The following is a 17,528-nucleotide window of genomic DNA, read 5'->3' as shown; positions in this document are numbered from 1 at the left end:
ACGAGGACACGAGAGCACGAGAGCACGAGGACACAAGAGCACGAGGACACGAGGACACAAGAGCACGAGGGCACGAGAGCACGAGGACACGAGAGCACGAGGACACGAGAGCACGAGGACACAAGAGCACGAGGACACGAGAGCACGAGGGCACGAGAGCACGAGAGCACGAGGACACGAGAGCACGAGGACACGAGAGCACAAGAGCACGAGGGCACGAGGACACAAGAGCACGAGGACACGAGAGCACGAGAGCACGAGGACACGAGAGCACGAGGACACGAGAGCACGAGAGCACGAGGACACAAGAGCACGAGGACACGAGAGCACGAGGGCACGAGAGCACGAGAGCACGAGGACACGAGAGCACGAGGGCACGAGAGCACGAGAGCACGAGGACACGAGAGCACGAGGACACAAGAGCACGAGAGCACGAGGACACGAGAGCACGAGGACACGAGAGCACGAGGACACGAGAGCACGAGGACACGAGAGCACGAGAGCACGAGGGCACAAGAGCACGAGGACACGAGAGCACAAGAGCACGAGGACACGAGGACACGAGAGCACGAGGACACGAGAGCACGAGGACACGAGAGCACGAGGACACGAGAGCACGAGGACACGAGAGCACGAGGACACGAGAGCACGAGGACACGAGGACACGAGAGCACGAGGGCACGAGAGCACGAGGACACGAGAGCACGAGGACACGAGAGCACGAGGACACGAGAGCACGAGGACACGAGAGCACGAGGACACGAGAGCACGAGGACACGAGAGCACGAGAGCACGAGGACACGAGAGCACGAGGACACGAGAGCACAAGAGCACGAGGGCACGAGGACACGAGAGCACGAGGACACGAGAGCACGAGGACACGAGAGCACGAGGACACGAGAGCACGAGGACACGAGAGCACGAGGACACGAGAGCACGAGGACACGAGGGCACAAGAGCACGAGGACACGAGAGCACGAGGACACGAGAGCACGAGAGCACGAGAGCACGAGAGCACGAGGGCACAAGAGCACGAGGACACGAGGACACAAGAGCACGAGGGCACGAGAGCACGAGGGCACAAGGACACAAGAGCACGAGGACACAAGAGCACGAGGGCACGAGAGCACGAGGGCAAGAGGGCACCAGAGCACGAGGACACGAGGGCACGAGAGCACGAGGACACGAGAGCAGGAGGGCACGAGGGCACAAGAGCACGAGGGCAGGAGGACACGAGGACACGAGAGCACGAGAGCACGAGGACACAAGAGCACGAGGACACGAGAGCACGAGGACACGAGAGCACGAGGACACGAGAGCACGAGGACACGAGAGCACGAGAGCACGAGGGCACGAGAGCACGAGGGCACAAGAGCACGAGGACACGAGGACACAAGAGCACGAGGGCACGAGAGCACGAGGGCACAAGGACACAAGAGCACGAGGACACAAGAGCACGAGGGCACGAGAGCACGAGGGCAAGAGGGCACCAGAGCACGAGGACACGAGGGCACGAGAGCACGAGGACACGAGAGCAGGAGGGCACGAGGGCACGAGGGCACAAGAGCACGAGGGCAGGAGGACACGAGGGCACGAGGAGGACACAAGAGCACGAGGGCACGAGGACACGAGAGCACGAGGACACGAGAGCAGGAGGGCACGAGAGCACGAGGGCACGAGAGCACGAGGGCACGAGAGCACGAGGGCACGAGAGCACGAGGGCACGAGAGCACGAGGGCACGAGAGCACGAGGACACGAGAGCACGAGGGCACGAGAGCACGAGAGCACGAGGACACAAGAGCACGAGGACACGAGAGCACGAGGACACGAGAGCACGAGGACACGAGAGCACGAGGACACGAGAGCACAAGAGCACGAGGGCACGAGGACACAAGAGCACGAGGACACGAGAGCACAAGAGCATGAGGGCACGAGGACACAAGAGCACGAGGACACGAGAGCACGAGGACACGAGAGCACGAGAGCACGAGGACACGAGAGCACAAGAGCACAAGGACACGAGGACACAAGAGCACGAGGACACGAGAGCACGAGGACACGAGAGCACGAGAGCACGAGGACACGAGAGCACGAGGACACGAGAGCACAAGAGCACGAGGGCACGAGAGCACGAGGGCACAAGAGCACGAGGACACGAGGACACAAGAGCACGAGGGCACGAGAGCACGAGGGCACAAGAGCATGAGGGCACGAGAGCACGAGGGCAAGAGGGCACAAGAGCACGAGGACACGAGGGCACGAGAGCACGAGGACACGAGAGCAGGAGGGCACGAGGGCACAAGAGCACGAGGGCACAAGAGCACGAGGGCAGGAGGACACGAGGGCACGAGGAGGACACAAGAGCACGAGGGCACGAGGACACGAGAGCACGAGGACACGAGAGCAGGAGGGCACAAGAGCACGAGGGCACAAGAGCATGAGGGCACGAGAGCACGAGGGCACGAGAGCACGAGGGCACGAGAGCACGAGGGCACGAGAGCACGAGGGAACAAGAGCACGAGGGCACGAGGACACGAGAGCAGGAGGGCACGAGGGCACAAGAGCACGAGGGCAGGAGGACACGAGGGCACGAGGAGGACACAAGAGCACGAGGGCACGAGAGCAGGAGGGCACGAGGACACGAGAGCACGAGGGCACGAGAGCACGAGGACACGAGGGCACGAGAGCACGAGGACACGAGAGCAGGAGGGCACGAGGGCACAAGAGCACGAGGGCACAAGAGCACGAGGGCAGGAGGACACGAGGGCACGAGGAGGACACAAGAGCACGAGGGCACGAGGACACGAGAGCACGAGGACACGAGAGCAGGAGGGCACAAGAGCACGAGGGCACAAGAGCACGAGGGCACAAGAGCACGAGGGCACGAGAGCACGAGGGCACGAGAGCACGAGGGCACGAGGGCACGAGGGCACGAGAGCACGAGGGCACAAGGACACGAGAGCACGAGGGCACGAGGGCACGAGGGCACGAGAGCACGAGGGCACAAGAGCACAAGAGCACGAGGGCACGAGAGCACGAGAGCACGAGAGCACGAGGGCACGAGAGCACAAGAGCACGAGGGCACGAGAGCACGAGAGCACGAGAGCACGAGGGAACAAGAGCACGAGGGCACGAGGGCACGAGGGCACGAGAGCACGAGAGCACGAGGGAACAAGAGCACGAGGGCACGAGGACACGAGAGCAGGAGGGCACGAGGGCACAAGAGCACGAGGGCAGGAGGACACGAGGGCACGAGGAGGACACAAGAGCACGAGGGCACGAGAGCACGAGGGCACGAGGACACGAGAGCAGGAGGGCACGAGGGCACAAGAGCACGAGGGCACAAGAGCACGAGGGCACAAGAGCACGAGGACACGAGGGCACGAGGAGGACACAAGAGCACGAGGGCACGAGAGCACGAGGACACGAGGACACGAGAGCAGGAGGGCACGAGGGCACAAGAGCACGAGGGCACAAGAGCACGAGGACACGAGAGCACGAGGACACGAGGGCACGAGGGCAGGAGGACACGAGAGCACGAGAACTGCAGCGCCTCAGAACCTTAGAGACCCTAAGGTTCTTGTTCGATGATAAAGTACTCACCCAGGATCAGGTGCAGTCTCTCGGCGCTCACGTCCTCCGGGCTCTTGGCTCCGCCCCCTGAGTGGCCTAATGAGGTGGCCGTGGCCGGGCGGGACAGGTACACGGGCGTGTCCTCTGAGGTCACCAGGCCTTAGTCACATCAGGAACAAAACACAAACTTAAACACTTTTAATCTTAAAATGTCCTTGGAGGACACTCACACGTGTCTGAGGACAGCGCCCCCTGGAGGACACTCACATGTGTCTGAGGACAGCGCCCCCTGGAGGACACTCACACGTGTCTGAGGACAGCGCCCCCTGGAGGACACTCACATGTGTCTGAGGACAGCGCCCCCTGGAGGACGCTCACATGTGTCTGAGGACAGCGCCCCCTGGAGGACGCTCACATGTGTCTGAGGACAGCGCCCCCTGGAGGACGCTCATGATGCTACGTGGCAGTTTTAGATGAGGAAACTACATATATAATATTAATAATCTGATATAAATATAAGTCTGGGTCATGAGGACATGAGGTCATGAGGACATGAGGACATGAGGTCATGAGGACATGAGGTCATGAGGACTTGAGGTCATGAGGACATGAGGTCATGAGGTCATGAGGACATGAGGTCATGAGGTCCTGAGGACATGAGGACATGAGGACATGAGGTCATGAGGTCATGAGGTCATGAGGTCATGAGGACATGAGGACATGAGAACATGAGGTCATGAGGTCATGAGGTCCTGAGGACATGAGGTCATGAGGACATGAGGACATGAGGACATGAGGACATGAGGTCATGAGGTCATGAGGTCATGAGGTCATGAGGTCCTGAGGTCATGAGGTCATGAGGTCATACCTGTGCAGTGCAGCCAGAGGGCGCTGCTGTGGAGGATGGAGGCCCAGGAGGAGGAGAAGTGAACCCGAGCCTGGATCACCGTCTCTGAGGAGAAGAACGTGCCTCCTGAAAGACACACAGGAAACTCTGACCGTCTGCTCTGGACATCTGACCGTCTGCTCTGGACTTCTGACCGTCTGCTCTGGAGCTCTGACCGTCTGCTCTGGACTTCTGACCATCTGCTCTAGAGCTAAACTCACCTCTGACCGTCTGCTCTGGAGCTAAACTCACCTCTGACCGTCTGCTCTGGAGCTAAACTCACCTCTGACCGTCTGCTCTGGAGCTCTGACCGTCTGCTCTAGAGCTAAACTCATTTCGGACCGTCTGCTCTGGAGCTCTGACCGTCTGCTCTGGACTTCTGACCGTCTGCTCTGGAGCTCTGACCGTCTGCTCTGGAGCTAAACTCACCTCTGACTGTCTGCTCTGGAGCTCTGACCATCTGCTCTGGACTTCTGACCGTCTGCTCTGGAGCTAAACTCACCTCTGACCGTCTGTTCTGGAGCTCTGACCGTCTGCTCTGGACTTCTGACCGTCTGCTCTGGAGCTAAACTCACCTCTGACCGTCTGTTCTCGAGCTCTGACCGTCTCTGGAGCAGAACTCAGCGTGGCCTGATCTTGAAGCACCGACAGCCACAGATGGCTCAGAGTCGGCAGATCTGATTGGACCAGCTGCAGAAGACCCTCCCCTCCAAGCTCACGGGCTGCAACGTCATTGGCCGAGAAAGAGTCCGTCAACCGATCAGAGCTCGCCCTGCTCCTCTGCACCGCCACAATATAAACCTGAAGAAACATCTCCTCAGTGACTAAACCAGGTCTAAACCAGGTCTAAACCAGGTCTAAACCAGGTCTAAACCAGGTCTAAACCAGGACTAAACCAGGTCTAAACCAGGTCTAAACCAGGTCTAAACCAGGTCTAAACCAGGTCTAAACCAGGTCTAAACCAGGACTAAACCAGGTCTAAACCAGGTCTAAACCAGGTCTAAACCAGGTCTAAACCAGGACTAAACCAGGTCCAAACCAGGTCTAAACCAGGTCTAAACCAGGTCTAAACCAGGTCTAAACCAGGTCTAAACCAGGTCTAAACCAGGTCTAAACCAGGTCTAAACCAGGACTAAACCAGGTCTAAACCAGGACTAAACCAGGTCTAAACCAGGACTAAACCAGGACTAAACCAGGTCTAAACCAGGACTAAACCAGGTCTAAACCAGGTCTAAACCAGGACTAAACCAGGTCAAAACCAGGTCTAAACCAGGTCTAAACCAGGTCTAAACCAGGACTAAACCAGGTCTAAACCAGGTCTAAACCAGGACTAAACCAGGTCTAAACCAGGTCTAAACCAGGTCTAAACCAGGTCTAAACCAGGACTAAACCAGGTCTAAACCAGGTCTAAACCAGGTCTAAACCAGGTCTAAACCAGGTCTAAACCAGGTCTAAACCAGGACTAAACCAGGTCTAAACCAGGTCTAAACCAGGTCTAAACCAGGTCTAAACCAGGTCTAAACCAGGTCTAAACCAGGACTAAACCAGGTCTAAACCAGGTCTAAACCAGGTCTAAACCAGGACTAAACCAGGTCTAAACCAGGTCTAAACCAGGTCTAAACCAGGTCTAAACCAGGACTAAACCAGGTCTAAACCAGGTCTAAACCAGGTCTAAACCAGGTCTAAACCAGGTCTAAACCAGGTCAAAACCAGGTCTAAACCAGGTCTAAACCAGGTCTAAACCAGGACTAAACCAGGTCTAAACCAGGTCTAAACCAGGTCTAAACCAGGTCTAAACCAGGTCTAAACCAGGTCTAAACCAGGTCTAAACCAGGTCTAAACCAGGACTAAACCAGGTCTAAACCAGGTCTAAACCAGGTCTAAACCAGGACTAAACCAGGTCTAAACCAGGTCTAAACCAGGACTAAACCAGGTCTAAACCAGGTCTAAACCAGGTCTAAACCAGGTCTAAACCAGGTCTAAACCAGGACTAAACCAGGTCTAAACCAGGTCTAAACCAGGACTAAACCAGGTCTAAACCAGGTCTAAACCAGGACTAAACCAGGTCTAAACCAGGTCTAAACCAGGTCTAAACCAGGACTAAACCAGGTCTAAACCAGGTCTAAACCAGGTCTAAACCAGGACTAAACCAGGTCTAAACCAGGACTAAACCAGGTCTAAACCAGGACAAAACCAGGACTAAACCAGGTCCAAACCAGGACCAAACCAGGACTAAACCAGGTCTAAACCAGGTCTAAACCAGGTCCAAACCAGGTCCAAACCAGGTCCAAACCAGGTCTAAACCAGGACTAAACCAGGACTAAACCAGGACTAAACCAGGTCTAAACCAGGTCTAAACCAGGTCTAAACCAGGTCTAAACCAGGACTAAACCAGGTCCAAACCAGGTCTAAACCAGGTCTAAACCAGGTCCAAACCAGGTCCAAACCAGGTCTAAACCAGGTCTAAACCAGGACTAAACCAGGTCTAAACCAGGACAAAACCAGGACTAAACCAGGACTAAACCAGGTCTAAACCAGGACAAAACCAGGACTAAACCAGGTCTAAACCAGGACTAAACCAGGTCTAAACCAGGACTAAACCAGGTCTAAACCAGGACTAAACCAGGTCTAAACCAGGTCTAAACCAGGACTAAACCAGGTCTAAACCAGGACTAAACCAGGTCTAAACCAGGACTAAACCAGGACTAAACCAGGTCTAAACCAGGACTAAACCAGGTCTAAACCAGGTCTAAACCAGGACTAAACCAGGTCTAAACCAGGACTAAACCAGGACTAAACCAGGTCTAAACCAGGTCTAAACCAGGTCTAAACCAGGACTAAACCAGGTCTAAACCAGGACTAAACCAGGTCTAAACCAGGTCTAAACCAGGACTAAACCAGGACTAAACCAGGTCTAAACCAGGTCTAAACCAGGACTAAACCAAGACTAAACCAGGTCTAAACCAGGTCTAAACCAGGTCCAAACCAGGTCTAAACCAGGACTAAACCAGGACTAAACCAGGACTAAACCAGGTCTAAACCAGGACTAAACCAGGTCTAAACCAGGACAAAACCAGGACTAAACCAGGACTAAACCAGGTCTAAACCAGGTCTAAACCAGGTCTGAACCAGGTCTGAACCAGGTCCAGGTCCAGGCCTCACCTGGGCCCAGGCCTTCAGCACGGCCAGCGTCTCCATAGTGGCTGCTGCCTCGTTGTAAAGTTGTGAGTTGGATTCTGGTCCAGTTTGGATCTTGGACAAAGAGGAGACGAGGAGCTGATGGACTCGTCTGAGGTCTTTGAGGTCCTGGACCACGCCCGAGCAGAGCCACGCGCTGCAGACCTGGAGGACACAACACTCTGTGAGCTCATTTTAACACAAATAATATTCACATTCGTTTTTCTTATATTTAAATGTTTTTATTTTCAAATGTAAAATGAACTAAAACACAAAAGAAAAGAACATGAGCAGAGACCGAATCACCAGAACATCAAAGCACTGCACATGGAACCTGAAGACACCTCCCATTGAGTCCAGTCTGTCCTAGTGTTCATCTCCTCCACATGTCACTCAGTCCTAGTGTTCATCTCCTCCACATGTCACTCAGTCCTAGAGGTCATCTCCTCCACATGTCACTCAGTCCTAGTGTTCATCTCCTCCACATGTCACTCAGTCCTAGTGTTCATCTCCTCCACATGTCACTCAGTCCTAGTGTTCATCTCCTCCACATGTCTCCTTTAACACCGGAGGTCTCCTTTAACACCGGAGGTCTCCTTTAACCCCGGAGGTCTCCTTTAACCCCGGAGGTCTCCTTTAACTCTGGAGGTCTCCTTTAACCCCGGAGGTCTCCTTTAACTCTGGAGGTCTCCTTTAACCCCGGAGGTCTCCTTTAACCCTGGAGGTCTCCTTTAACCCCGGAGGTCTCCTTTAACTCTGGAGGTCTCCTTTAACCTTGGAGGTCTCCTTTAACCCTGGAGGTCTCCTTTAACCCCGGAGGTCTCCTTTAACTCTGGAGGTCTCCTTTAACCTTGGAGGTCTCCTTTAACTCTGGAGGTCTCCTTTAACCCCGGAGGTCTCCTTTAACTCTGGAGGTCTCCTTTAACCTTGGAGGTCTCCTTTAACTCTGGAGGTCTCCTTTAACCCCGGAGGTCTCCTTTAACCCCGGAGGTCTCCTTTAACCTTGGAGGTCTCCTTTAACTCTGGAGGTCTCCTTTAACCTTGGAGGTCTCCTTTAACACCGGAGGTCTCCTTTAACCCCGGAGGTCTCCTTTAACCTTGGAGGTCTCCTTTAACCCCGGAGGTCTCCTTTAACCCTGGAGGTCTCCTTTAACCCCGGAGGTCTCCTTTAACCTTGGAGGTCTCCTTTAACCCTGGAGGTCTCCTTTAACCCCGGAGGTCTCCTTTAACTCTGGAGGTCTCCTTTAACCTTGGAGGTCTCCTTTAACCTTGGAGGTCTCCTTTAACACCGGAGGTCTCCTTTAACCTTGGAGGTCTCCTTTAACCTTGGAGGTCTCCTTTAACACCGGAGGTCTCCTTTAACCCTGGAGGTCTCCTTTAACCCCGGAGGTCTCCTTTAACTCTGGAGGTCTCCTTTAACTCTGGAGGTCTCCTTTAACCTTGGAGGTCTCCTTTAACCCCGGAGGTCTCCTTTAACTCTGGAGGTCTCCTTTAACACCGGAGGTCTCCTTTAACCTTGGAGGTCTCCTTTAACCCCGGAGGTCTCCTTTAACTCTGGAGGTCTCCTTTAACTCTGGAGGTCTCCTTTAACCTTGGAGGTCTCCTTTAACCTTGGAGGTCTCCTTTAACCCCGGAGGTCTCCTTTAACTCTGGAGGTCTCCTTTAACCTTGGAGGTCTCCTTTAACTCTGGAGGTCTCCTTTAACCCCGGAGGTCTCCTTTAACCTTGGAGGTCTCCTTTAACCCCGGAGGTCAGGTTTGCTAGCCACGTTAGCCACATTAGCCATGTTAGCTTTGTTTGCTTGTGTCTCGTCCTGTAACCGACTTGTGTCCTCCTTCTTTACTTTTGTTCTTCCTCTTTGGGATGAGGCGGGTCAAACCCGGCGGTGGGAGGAGCTCAGAGCGGTGGGAGGAGCTCAGAGCGGTGGGAGGAGCTCAGAGCGGTGGGAGGAGCTCAGAGCGGCGCCATGACCAGAAGTCCAATATTCACATTTCTTCCTTAAAACCACGTTTTTTTCAATCGACGAGTTCACAATAAATGTAAAATAAATGTTGATTAAAAGTGAGTGAGTTCTGCACCTGACACGCTTTAGCCGTGACCTCTGGAGGAGCGTCAGGGGCAAAGGCCGGTCTGAGGGCTGCTCCGACCTGAAACACATAACACGCTCCAACAGGACAAACACTGTTAGCTTCTGCTCATGTCGTTAGCTTTATTGTGGCGCTAACTCTGAAAGTCAGATTTCATCTCAATGGGATTATATATATAAGTAGAAGTAGAAGTAGAAGTAGAAGTACTCGTACGTTGGCCTGGTACTGCTCCAGGAGGAAGTGTCCAGGGAACTCTGGCTCTGGGACCGAGCTGAAGCCTCTGATGATCTCCAGGAGCGTGGTGAGCCCCTCCAGCCTGAGGGGGGCGCTGTGGTCTGTGGACGCCATGAAGGACATACGCACCAGGTCTCCTAGACGAGGGACAAGCAGTTCTGGAACAAAGACCAGGGTTAGACCAGGGACCAGGGACAGGACCAGGGACAAGGACAGAGACAGGACCAGGGACAGGACCAGGGAGAGGACCAGGGACAGGACCAGGGAGAGGACCAGGGACAAGGACAGAGACAGGACCAGGGACCAGGGAGAGGACCAGGGACAGGACCAGGAAGAGGACCAGGGACAAGGACAGAGACAGGACCAGGGAGAGGACCAGGGACAGGACCAGGGAGAGGACCAGGGACAAGGACAGAGACAGGACCAGGGACCAGGGAGAGGACCAGGGACAGGACCAGGGAGAGGACCAGGGACAAGGACAGAGACAGGACCAGGGACAGGACCAGGGCTTAATTCAGAGTAGCAGTTCGGCCTCTGTCCCTGTGGTCAGAGCTGCAGTGTGAGGTCAGAGCTGCAGTGTGAGGTCAGAGCTGCAGTGTGAGGTCAGAGCTGCAGTGTGAGGTCAGAGCTGCAGTGGTCAGAGCTGCAGTGTGAGGTCAGAGCTGCAGTGTGAGGTCAGAGCTGCAGTGTGAGGTCAGAGCTGCAGTGTGAGGTCAGAGCTGCAGTGGTCAGAGCTGCAGTGGTCAGAGCTGCAGTGTGAGGTCAGAGCTGCAGTGGTCAGAGCTGCAGTGTGAGGTCAGAGCTGCAGTGGTCAGAGCTGCAGTGGTCAGAGCTGCAGTGGTCAGAGCTGCAGTGTGAGGTCAGAGCTGCAGTGTGAGGTCAGAGCTGCAGTGTGAGGTCAGAGCTGCAGTGGTCAGAGCTGCAGTGGTCAGAGCTGCAGTGTGAGGTCAGAGCTGCAGTGTGAGGTCAGAGCTGCAGTGTGAGGTCAGAGCTGCAGTGTGAGGTCAGAGCTGCAGTGGTCAGAGCTGCAGTGTGAGGTCAGAGCTGCAGTGGTCAGAGCTGCAGTGGTCAGAGCTGCAGTGGTCAGAGCTGCAGTGTGAGGTCAGAGCTGCAGTGGTCAGAGCTGCAGTGGTCAGAGCTGCAGTGGTCAGAGCTGCAGTGTGAGGTCAGAGCTGCAGTGGTCAGAGCTGCAGTGGTCAGAGCTGCAGTGGTCAGTCAGAGCTGCAGTGGTCAGAGCTGCAGTGGTCAGAGCTGCAGTGTGAGGTCAGAGCTGCAGTGGTCAGAGCTGCAGTGGTCAGAGCTGCAGTGGTCAGAGCTGCAGTGTGAGGTCAGAGCTGCAGTGGTCAGAGCTGCAGTGGTCAGAGCTGCAGTGTGAGGTCAGAGCTGCAGAGGTCAGAGCTGCAGTGGTCAGAGCTGCAGTGGTCAGAGCTGCAGTGTGAGGTCAGAGCTGCAGAGGTCAGAGCTGCAGTGGTCAGAGCTGCAGTGGTCAGAGCTGCAGTGGTCAGAGCTGCAGTGTGAGGTCAGAGCTGCAGAGGTCAGAGCTGCAGTGGTCAGAGCTGCAGTGGTCAGAGCTGCAGTGGTCAGAGCTGCAGTGTGAGGTCAGAGCTGCAGTGTGAGGTCAGAGCTGCAGTGTGAGGTCAGAGCTGCAGTGGTCAGAGCTGCAGTGTGAGGTCAGAGCTGCAGTGGTCAGAGCTGCAGTGGTCAGAGCTGCAGTGGTCAGAGCTGCAGTGTGAGGTCAGAGCTGCAGTGGTCAGAGCTGCAGTGGTCAGAGCTGCAGTGTGAGGTCAGAGCTGCAGTGGTCAGAGCTGCAGTGTGAGGTCAGAGCTGCAGTGGTCAGAGCTGCAGTGGTCAGAGCTGCAGTGTGAGGTCAGAGCTGCAGTGTGAGGTCAGAGCTGCAGTGGTCAGAGCTGCAGTGGTCAGAGCTGCAGTGTGAGGTCAGAGCTGCAGTGGTCAGAGCTGCAGTGTGAGGTCAGAGCTGCAGTGGTCAGAGCTGCAGTGGTCAGAGCTGCAGTGGTCAGAGCTGCAGTGTGAGGTCAGAGCTGCAGTGTGAGGTCAGAGCTGCAGTGGTCAGAGCTGCAGTGGTCAGAGCTGCAGTGTGAGGTCAGAGCTGCAGTGGTCAGAGCTGCAGTGGTCAGAGCTGCAGTGTGAGGTCAGAGCTGCAGTGTGAGGTCAGAGCTGCAGTGGTCAGAGCTGCAGTGGTCAGAGCTGCAGTGTGAGGTCAGAGCTGCAGTGGTCAGAGCTGCAGTGGTCAGAGCTGCAGTGGTCAGAGCTGCAGTGTGAGGTCAGAGCTGCAGTGGTCAGAGCTGCAGTGGTCAGAGCTGCAGTGGTCAGAGCTGCAGTGGTCAGAGCTGCAGTGGTCAGAGCACCTGAGGTCCCGCTCCTGGTGCAGGTCTGGATCACGGTGCAGACAGACTCCACTGCGATGAGGCGTGTTGACCAGCGGAGGGCGCTGAAAGGACAAACTGCTTCTGAGGGCGCTCCAAGAGAAGTCCAGTCCTCTCTGTCCTCGTCCTCCTCGGGTGAGACCTGGGCGTCGCTGTGGACTGAGGGGGCGGGGTAAAGGGTTTATGGTGGCACGAGTGGGCGGGACATTAGAGTGTTACCTGTGGTGGCCGAGAGCACGTCCCGGCACAGCCTCAGCCACTGCCCGACTCTCCCGCTGGTCAGACTGGACACCATCATGAAGCCCAGAGTCTGGGTCAGAGCCTGCCTCAGGCCAGGGTCAGACTCACGGTCCAAGAGAGAGAAGAGAGCGCCCTCTAGGCCCGACTCACGCAAACTGCACTCTGAAACACAAAGGATCTGATTTTACTAAAGCGGGACTAAAGCGGGACTAAAGCGGGACTAAAGCGGGACTAAAGCAGGACTAAAGCAGGACTAAAGCAGGACTAAAGCAGGTCTAAAGCAGGACTAAAGCGGGTCTAAAGCGGGACTAAAGCGGGACTAAAGCGGGACTAAAGCGGGACTAAAGCAGGACTAAAGCAGGTCTAAAGCGGGACTAAAGCGGGTCTAAAGCAGGACTAAAGCAGGACTAAAGCAGGTCTAAAGCAGGACTAAAGCGGGTCTAAAGCGGGACTAAAGCGGGACTAAAGCGGGACTAAAGCGGGACTAAAGCAGGACTAAAGCAGGTCTAAAGCAGGACTAAAGCGGGACTAAAGCAGGACTAAAGCAGGACTAAAGCAGGTCTAAAGCGGGTCTAAAGCGGGACTAAAGCGGGACTAAAGCGGGACTAAAGCGGGACTAAAGCAGGTCTAAAGCAGGACTAAAGCGGGACTAAAGCAGGACTAAAGCAGGACTAAAGCAGGTCTAAAGCAGGTCTAAAGCAGGACTAAAGCAGGACTAAAGCAGGACTAAAGCAGGTCTAAAGCGGGACTAAAGCGGGACTAAAGCGGGACTAAAGCAGGTCTAAAGCAGGACTAAAGCGGGACTAAAGCAGGACTAAAGCAGGTCTAAAGCGGGACTAAAGCGGGACTAAAGCGGGACTAAAGCGGGACTAAAGCAGGACTAAAGCAGGTCTAAAGCAGGACTAAAGCAGGACTAAAGCAGGTCTAAAGCAGGACTAAAGCGGGTCTAAAGCGGGACTAAAGCGGGACTAAAGCGGGACTAAAGCGGGACTAAAGCAGGACTAAAGCAGGTCTAAAGCAGGACTAAAGCGGGACTAAAGCAGGACTAAAGCAGGACTAAAGCAGGTCTAAAGCAGGTCTAAAGCGGGACTAAAGCGGGACTAAAGCGGGACTAAAGCAGGACTAAAGCAGGTCTAAAGCGGGACTAAAGCGGGACTAAAGCAGGACTAAAGCAGGACTAAAGCAGGTCTAAAGCAGGTCTAAAGCAGGACTAAAGCAGGACTAAAGCAGGACTAAAGCAGGTCTAAAGCAGGACTAAAGCGGGACTAAAGCGGGACTAAAGCAGGTCTAAAGCAGGACTAAAGCGGGACTAAAGCAGGACTAAAGCAGGTCTAAAGCGGGACTAAAGCGGGACTAAAGCGGGACTAAAGCGGGACTAAAGCAGGACTAAAGCAGGTCTAAAGCAGGACTAAAGCGGGACTAAAGCAGGACTAAAGCAGGACTAAAGCAGGTCTAAAGCAGGTCTAAAGCAGGTCTAAAGCAGGACTAAAGCAGGACTAAAGCAGGACTAAAACAGGACTAAAGCGGGTCTAAAGCGGGACTAAAGCGGGACTAAAGCGGGACTAAAGCAGGACTAAAGCAGGACTAAAGCAGGTCTAAAGCAGGACTAAAGCAGGACTAAAGCAGGTCTAAAGCAGGACTAAAGCGGGACTAAAGCAGGACTAAAGCAGGTCTAAAGCAGGACTAAAGCAGGACTAAAGCAGGACTAAAGCAGGTCTAAAGCAGGTCTAAAGCAGGTCTAAAGCAGGTCTAAAGCAGGACTAAAGCAGGACTAAAGCAGGTCTAAAGCAGGACTAAAGCGGGACTAAAGCAGGACTAAAGCAGGACTAAAGCAGGTCTAAAGCAGGTCTAAAGCAGGACTAAAGCAGGACTAAAGCAGGACTAAAGCAGGTCTAAAGCGGGACTAAAGCGGGACTAAAGCGGGACTAAAGCAGGACTAAAGCAGGACTAAAGCAGGTCTAAAGCAGGTCTAAAGCAGGACTAAAGCGGGACTAAAGCGGGACTAAAGCAGGACTAAAGCAGGACTAAAGCAGGTCTAAAGCAGGTCTAAAGCAGGACTAAAGCAGGACTAAAGCAGGACTAAAGCAGGTCTAAAGCGGGACTAAAGCAGGACTAAAGCAGGTCTAAAGCGGGACTAAAGCGGGACTAAAGCGGGACTAAAGCAGGACTAAAGCAGGACTAAACTCTCACCGAGGGCCGAGGTCTCTTTGGGCGGCTGCTCTTTGACCAAACTCACGGCGAGTTCAGAAACCTCCAGAGCTTCTCTCTGAACGATCTGCCTCAGACACGACACGACGGCGCGACGCAGAACCAAACTGGAATGGCTCAGATTCACCTGGAGACCACAAAAAAGACACTTTAGAAACCTGAAGGAAACGGAGAATCGGCCACGATAAAACGAGTTGTTAGAAAGACAAAACGAAAGTTACGACTGTAACTACGGTTCTATGAATCCCGGATGACCGCCAGAGGCGGTGCATAAAGCACTGGATGATCATCCTTGCGCATGCACAGGTCGAGAATTAATAACAAAAAAGTCACCTTTGACCCCCCGGTGGCTCACGTGAGTATATAGTCACGTGACACTGGGAGCTCAATCCCTGGAAACCTTCTCGCAAAGCACGAGAATTCCGAGGGACCGGATGCTCTGGCGGTCATCCGGGATTCATAGAACCGTAGTTACAGTCGTAACTTTCGTTCTATTTCATCCCTACTGACCGCCAGAGGCGGTGCATAAAGCACTGGATGACGAATACCAGCAGGGTCCCGAGGAATAGACAAAACCATACCTCAATGGGACGCAGAAGAGTGTTGCCGGAGAACCTCTTCCAGCGGTTGTGGAGAAACCACATTCACTCTGTAGAATCTTGCAAATGTATTCGGGGATGTCCAAGAGGCCGCCGCACAGATCACGTCCAAGGACACCCCGTTCATAGCGGCCCACGAAGTTGAGAGCCCCCTTGTGGAGTGGCACCTCACCCCGGACGGCAACGGTCGCCCTTGTCGAGCATAGGCTTCCGTGATTACATCAACAATCCAGCGCGCGAGACGCTGTTTGGACAGAGCCTGGCCCTTGCGCGGGCCGGCAAAACAAACAAACAGGCTCTCAGATTTGCGTATCAACGCTGTAGCACGCACATATGCCTCAAGCGCACGGACAGGACACAGCTGTTCGGCGGCAGATCCCGCACCAAAACATGCAAGTTGTAGCGGGCGGTTGTGCCTCTCCGACAAAATCACCTTTGGAACAAAATCTATATTTCGGCCAAAGGGAAACCCCAGAGTTGTCGGGGTGCCAACGAAAACAGGAGTCTGCCACGGACAAAGCCTGGAGCTCACTCACTCGCTTCGCAGAGGCCATCGCCAGAAGGAATGCAGTCTTCATTGACAGCCATTTAAGGTCAACCTGCGACAGAGGCTCAAATGGAGAGGATCGCAACGCCTCCAGCACCAGGGACAGGTCCCAGGCCGGGGCCACAGACCGGGTCGGCGGATGCAAACGCCGAGCACCCTTTAGAAAAAGGGAAATATCTTGGTTACGGCCAACCGAGAAACCATTCCACCCCACATGCCCACAAGAAATTGCGGCAATGTATACCTTCAGGGTAGATGGAGAGCGCCCCTGGCCAAGTAGCTCCTGCAGGAATGCAAGCACCGTTGACACAGCACAATGCACTGGATCCTCCCCGCTTTTGCGACACCAGGCGTCAAACAGTTTCCACTTGCAGGAATACAGAAGACAGGTAGACCGGGCACGAGCATTGCTTATTGTGTTCCCAATCTCCCCGGCGTACTTCGAGAAGGTCAGGCCGGGCCCTGCAGCGGCCATACCCAGAGCTTCAGGCGCTCGGGATTGGGGTGCAGAATCTGACCCCCTAGTTGAGAGAGGAGAGCCCGCCTGGGGGGGAGAGGTCTCGCTGTGCCGCAGTAGAGCCTGCGCAGCAAAGGAAACCATGTCCTCCCTGGCCAAAACGGGGCCACAAGCAGGAGACTGTGGCCCTCCTGAAAGACCCTGAGAAGCGTCTGATGAATCAGGGGGAATGGGGGAAATGCATAAAGCATCGTCCTCGGCCAGTCGTGAGCCAGTGCGTCCTGACCCAGTGGGCTGGCCCTGTCTGCCAGCGAGAACCACTGAGGGCAGTGTGTCGCGTCGCGGGAGGCAAAAAGATCCACCTGTGCCCTGCCGAAGGTCTCCCAAATGTCCCTCACCACCTCCGGGTGAAGCTGCCAGTCCCCCGGCAGCGGCCGATGGCGAGACAGAAAGTCCGCGGCCACATTCCAAACCCCCGGAATGTGAACAGCGCTCAGACTGGCAAGGCGCGGGGTAGCCCAAGTCAGGACCCGTTGTGCAATTCTGAACAGGGTCACCGACCCAGTGCCGCCCTGGTGATTTATGTGAAAAACCACACTGGTGTTGTCGGACCGTACCATGACATGACGGCCGCGCAGGTGTGGCAAGAAATGGCGCAGCGCTAGCTCGACAGCCAAGAACTCCAGCACATTGATGTGCAGCCTGCTCTGCCTCTGGGACCATGACCCTTGCACCATCCGTGCCTGCCATGTCGCACCCCAGCCTAGGAGGGATGCGTCGGTGTACACAACCTCCCGTCTGGAAGGAAGAGGCCCCAGCGGAACGCCCTGTGTCATAAAGGCCTCGTTCCGCCACCTGCATAGAGACACCCGGCATTGGGGAGATACGGGTAGCCGCTGCCGCCTGTGATCCTGACGTGTGGGGTCCAGGTGTAGGCTGTTGAGCCACATCTGAAGGGGGCGCAAAGACAGCAGCCCCAGAGGAACCACCGTTGCGGCCGCAGTCAGCTTGCCCAAGAGGCTTAGGAACAAGACGTAGGGAATAGAACTCCCCTGTCGAAAGTCCCGCAACATTCCCAAAATATCGTCCACCCGCTTGGGCGAAGGGCGTGCAGTCGCTGTATGGGAGTCGAGGA

General features: G+C 55.2%; 1 protein-coding gene across 1 annotated transcript in view; it reads right to left on the bottom strand.

Moving 5' to 3' along the window:
* The window catches only part of heatr5a (HEAT repeat containing 5a), an 83,435-nt gene that overhangs the window by 10,441 nt on the left and 55,466 nt on the right, over positions 1 to 17,528 (bottom strand). The window contains 9 exon segments of the mRNA XM_072464240.1: positions 3,605 to 3,733; positions 4,443 to 4,547; positions 5,036 to 5,261; positions 7,623 to 7,802; positions 9,716 to 9,784; positions 9,938 to 10,116; positions 12,325 to 12,501; positions 12,562 to 12,744; positions 14,773 to 14,917. Coding sequence (XP_072320341.1) covers positions 3,605 to 3,733; positions 4,443 to 4,547; positions 5,036 to 5,261; positions 7,623 to 7,802; positions 9,716 to 9,784; positions 9,938 to 10,116; positions 12,325 to 12,501; positions 12,562 to 12,744; positions 14,773 to 14,917 — 1,393 coding nt within the window.

This window comes from Eucyclogobius newberryi, unplaced genomic scaffold (genome assembly GCF_026437365.1).
Source record: "Eucyclogobius newberryi isolate DKJ021-1_F unplaced genomic scaffold, fEucNew1.0.hap1 SCAF_42, whole genome shotgun sequence".
Lineage (NCBI taxonomy): Eukaryota > Metazoa > Chordata > Actinopteri > Gobiiformes > Gobiidae > Eucyclogobius > Eucyclogobius newberryi.
Note: the sequence above shows the minus strand (reverse complement) of the source record. Positions and strands in the feature narration are given on the sequence as shown.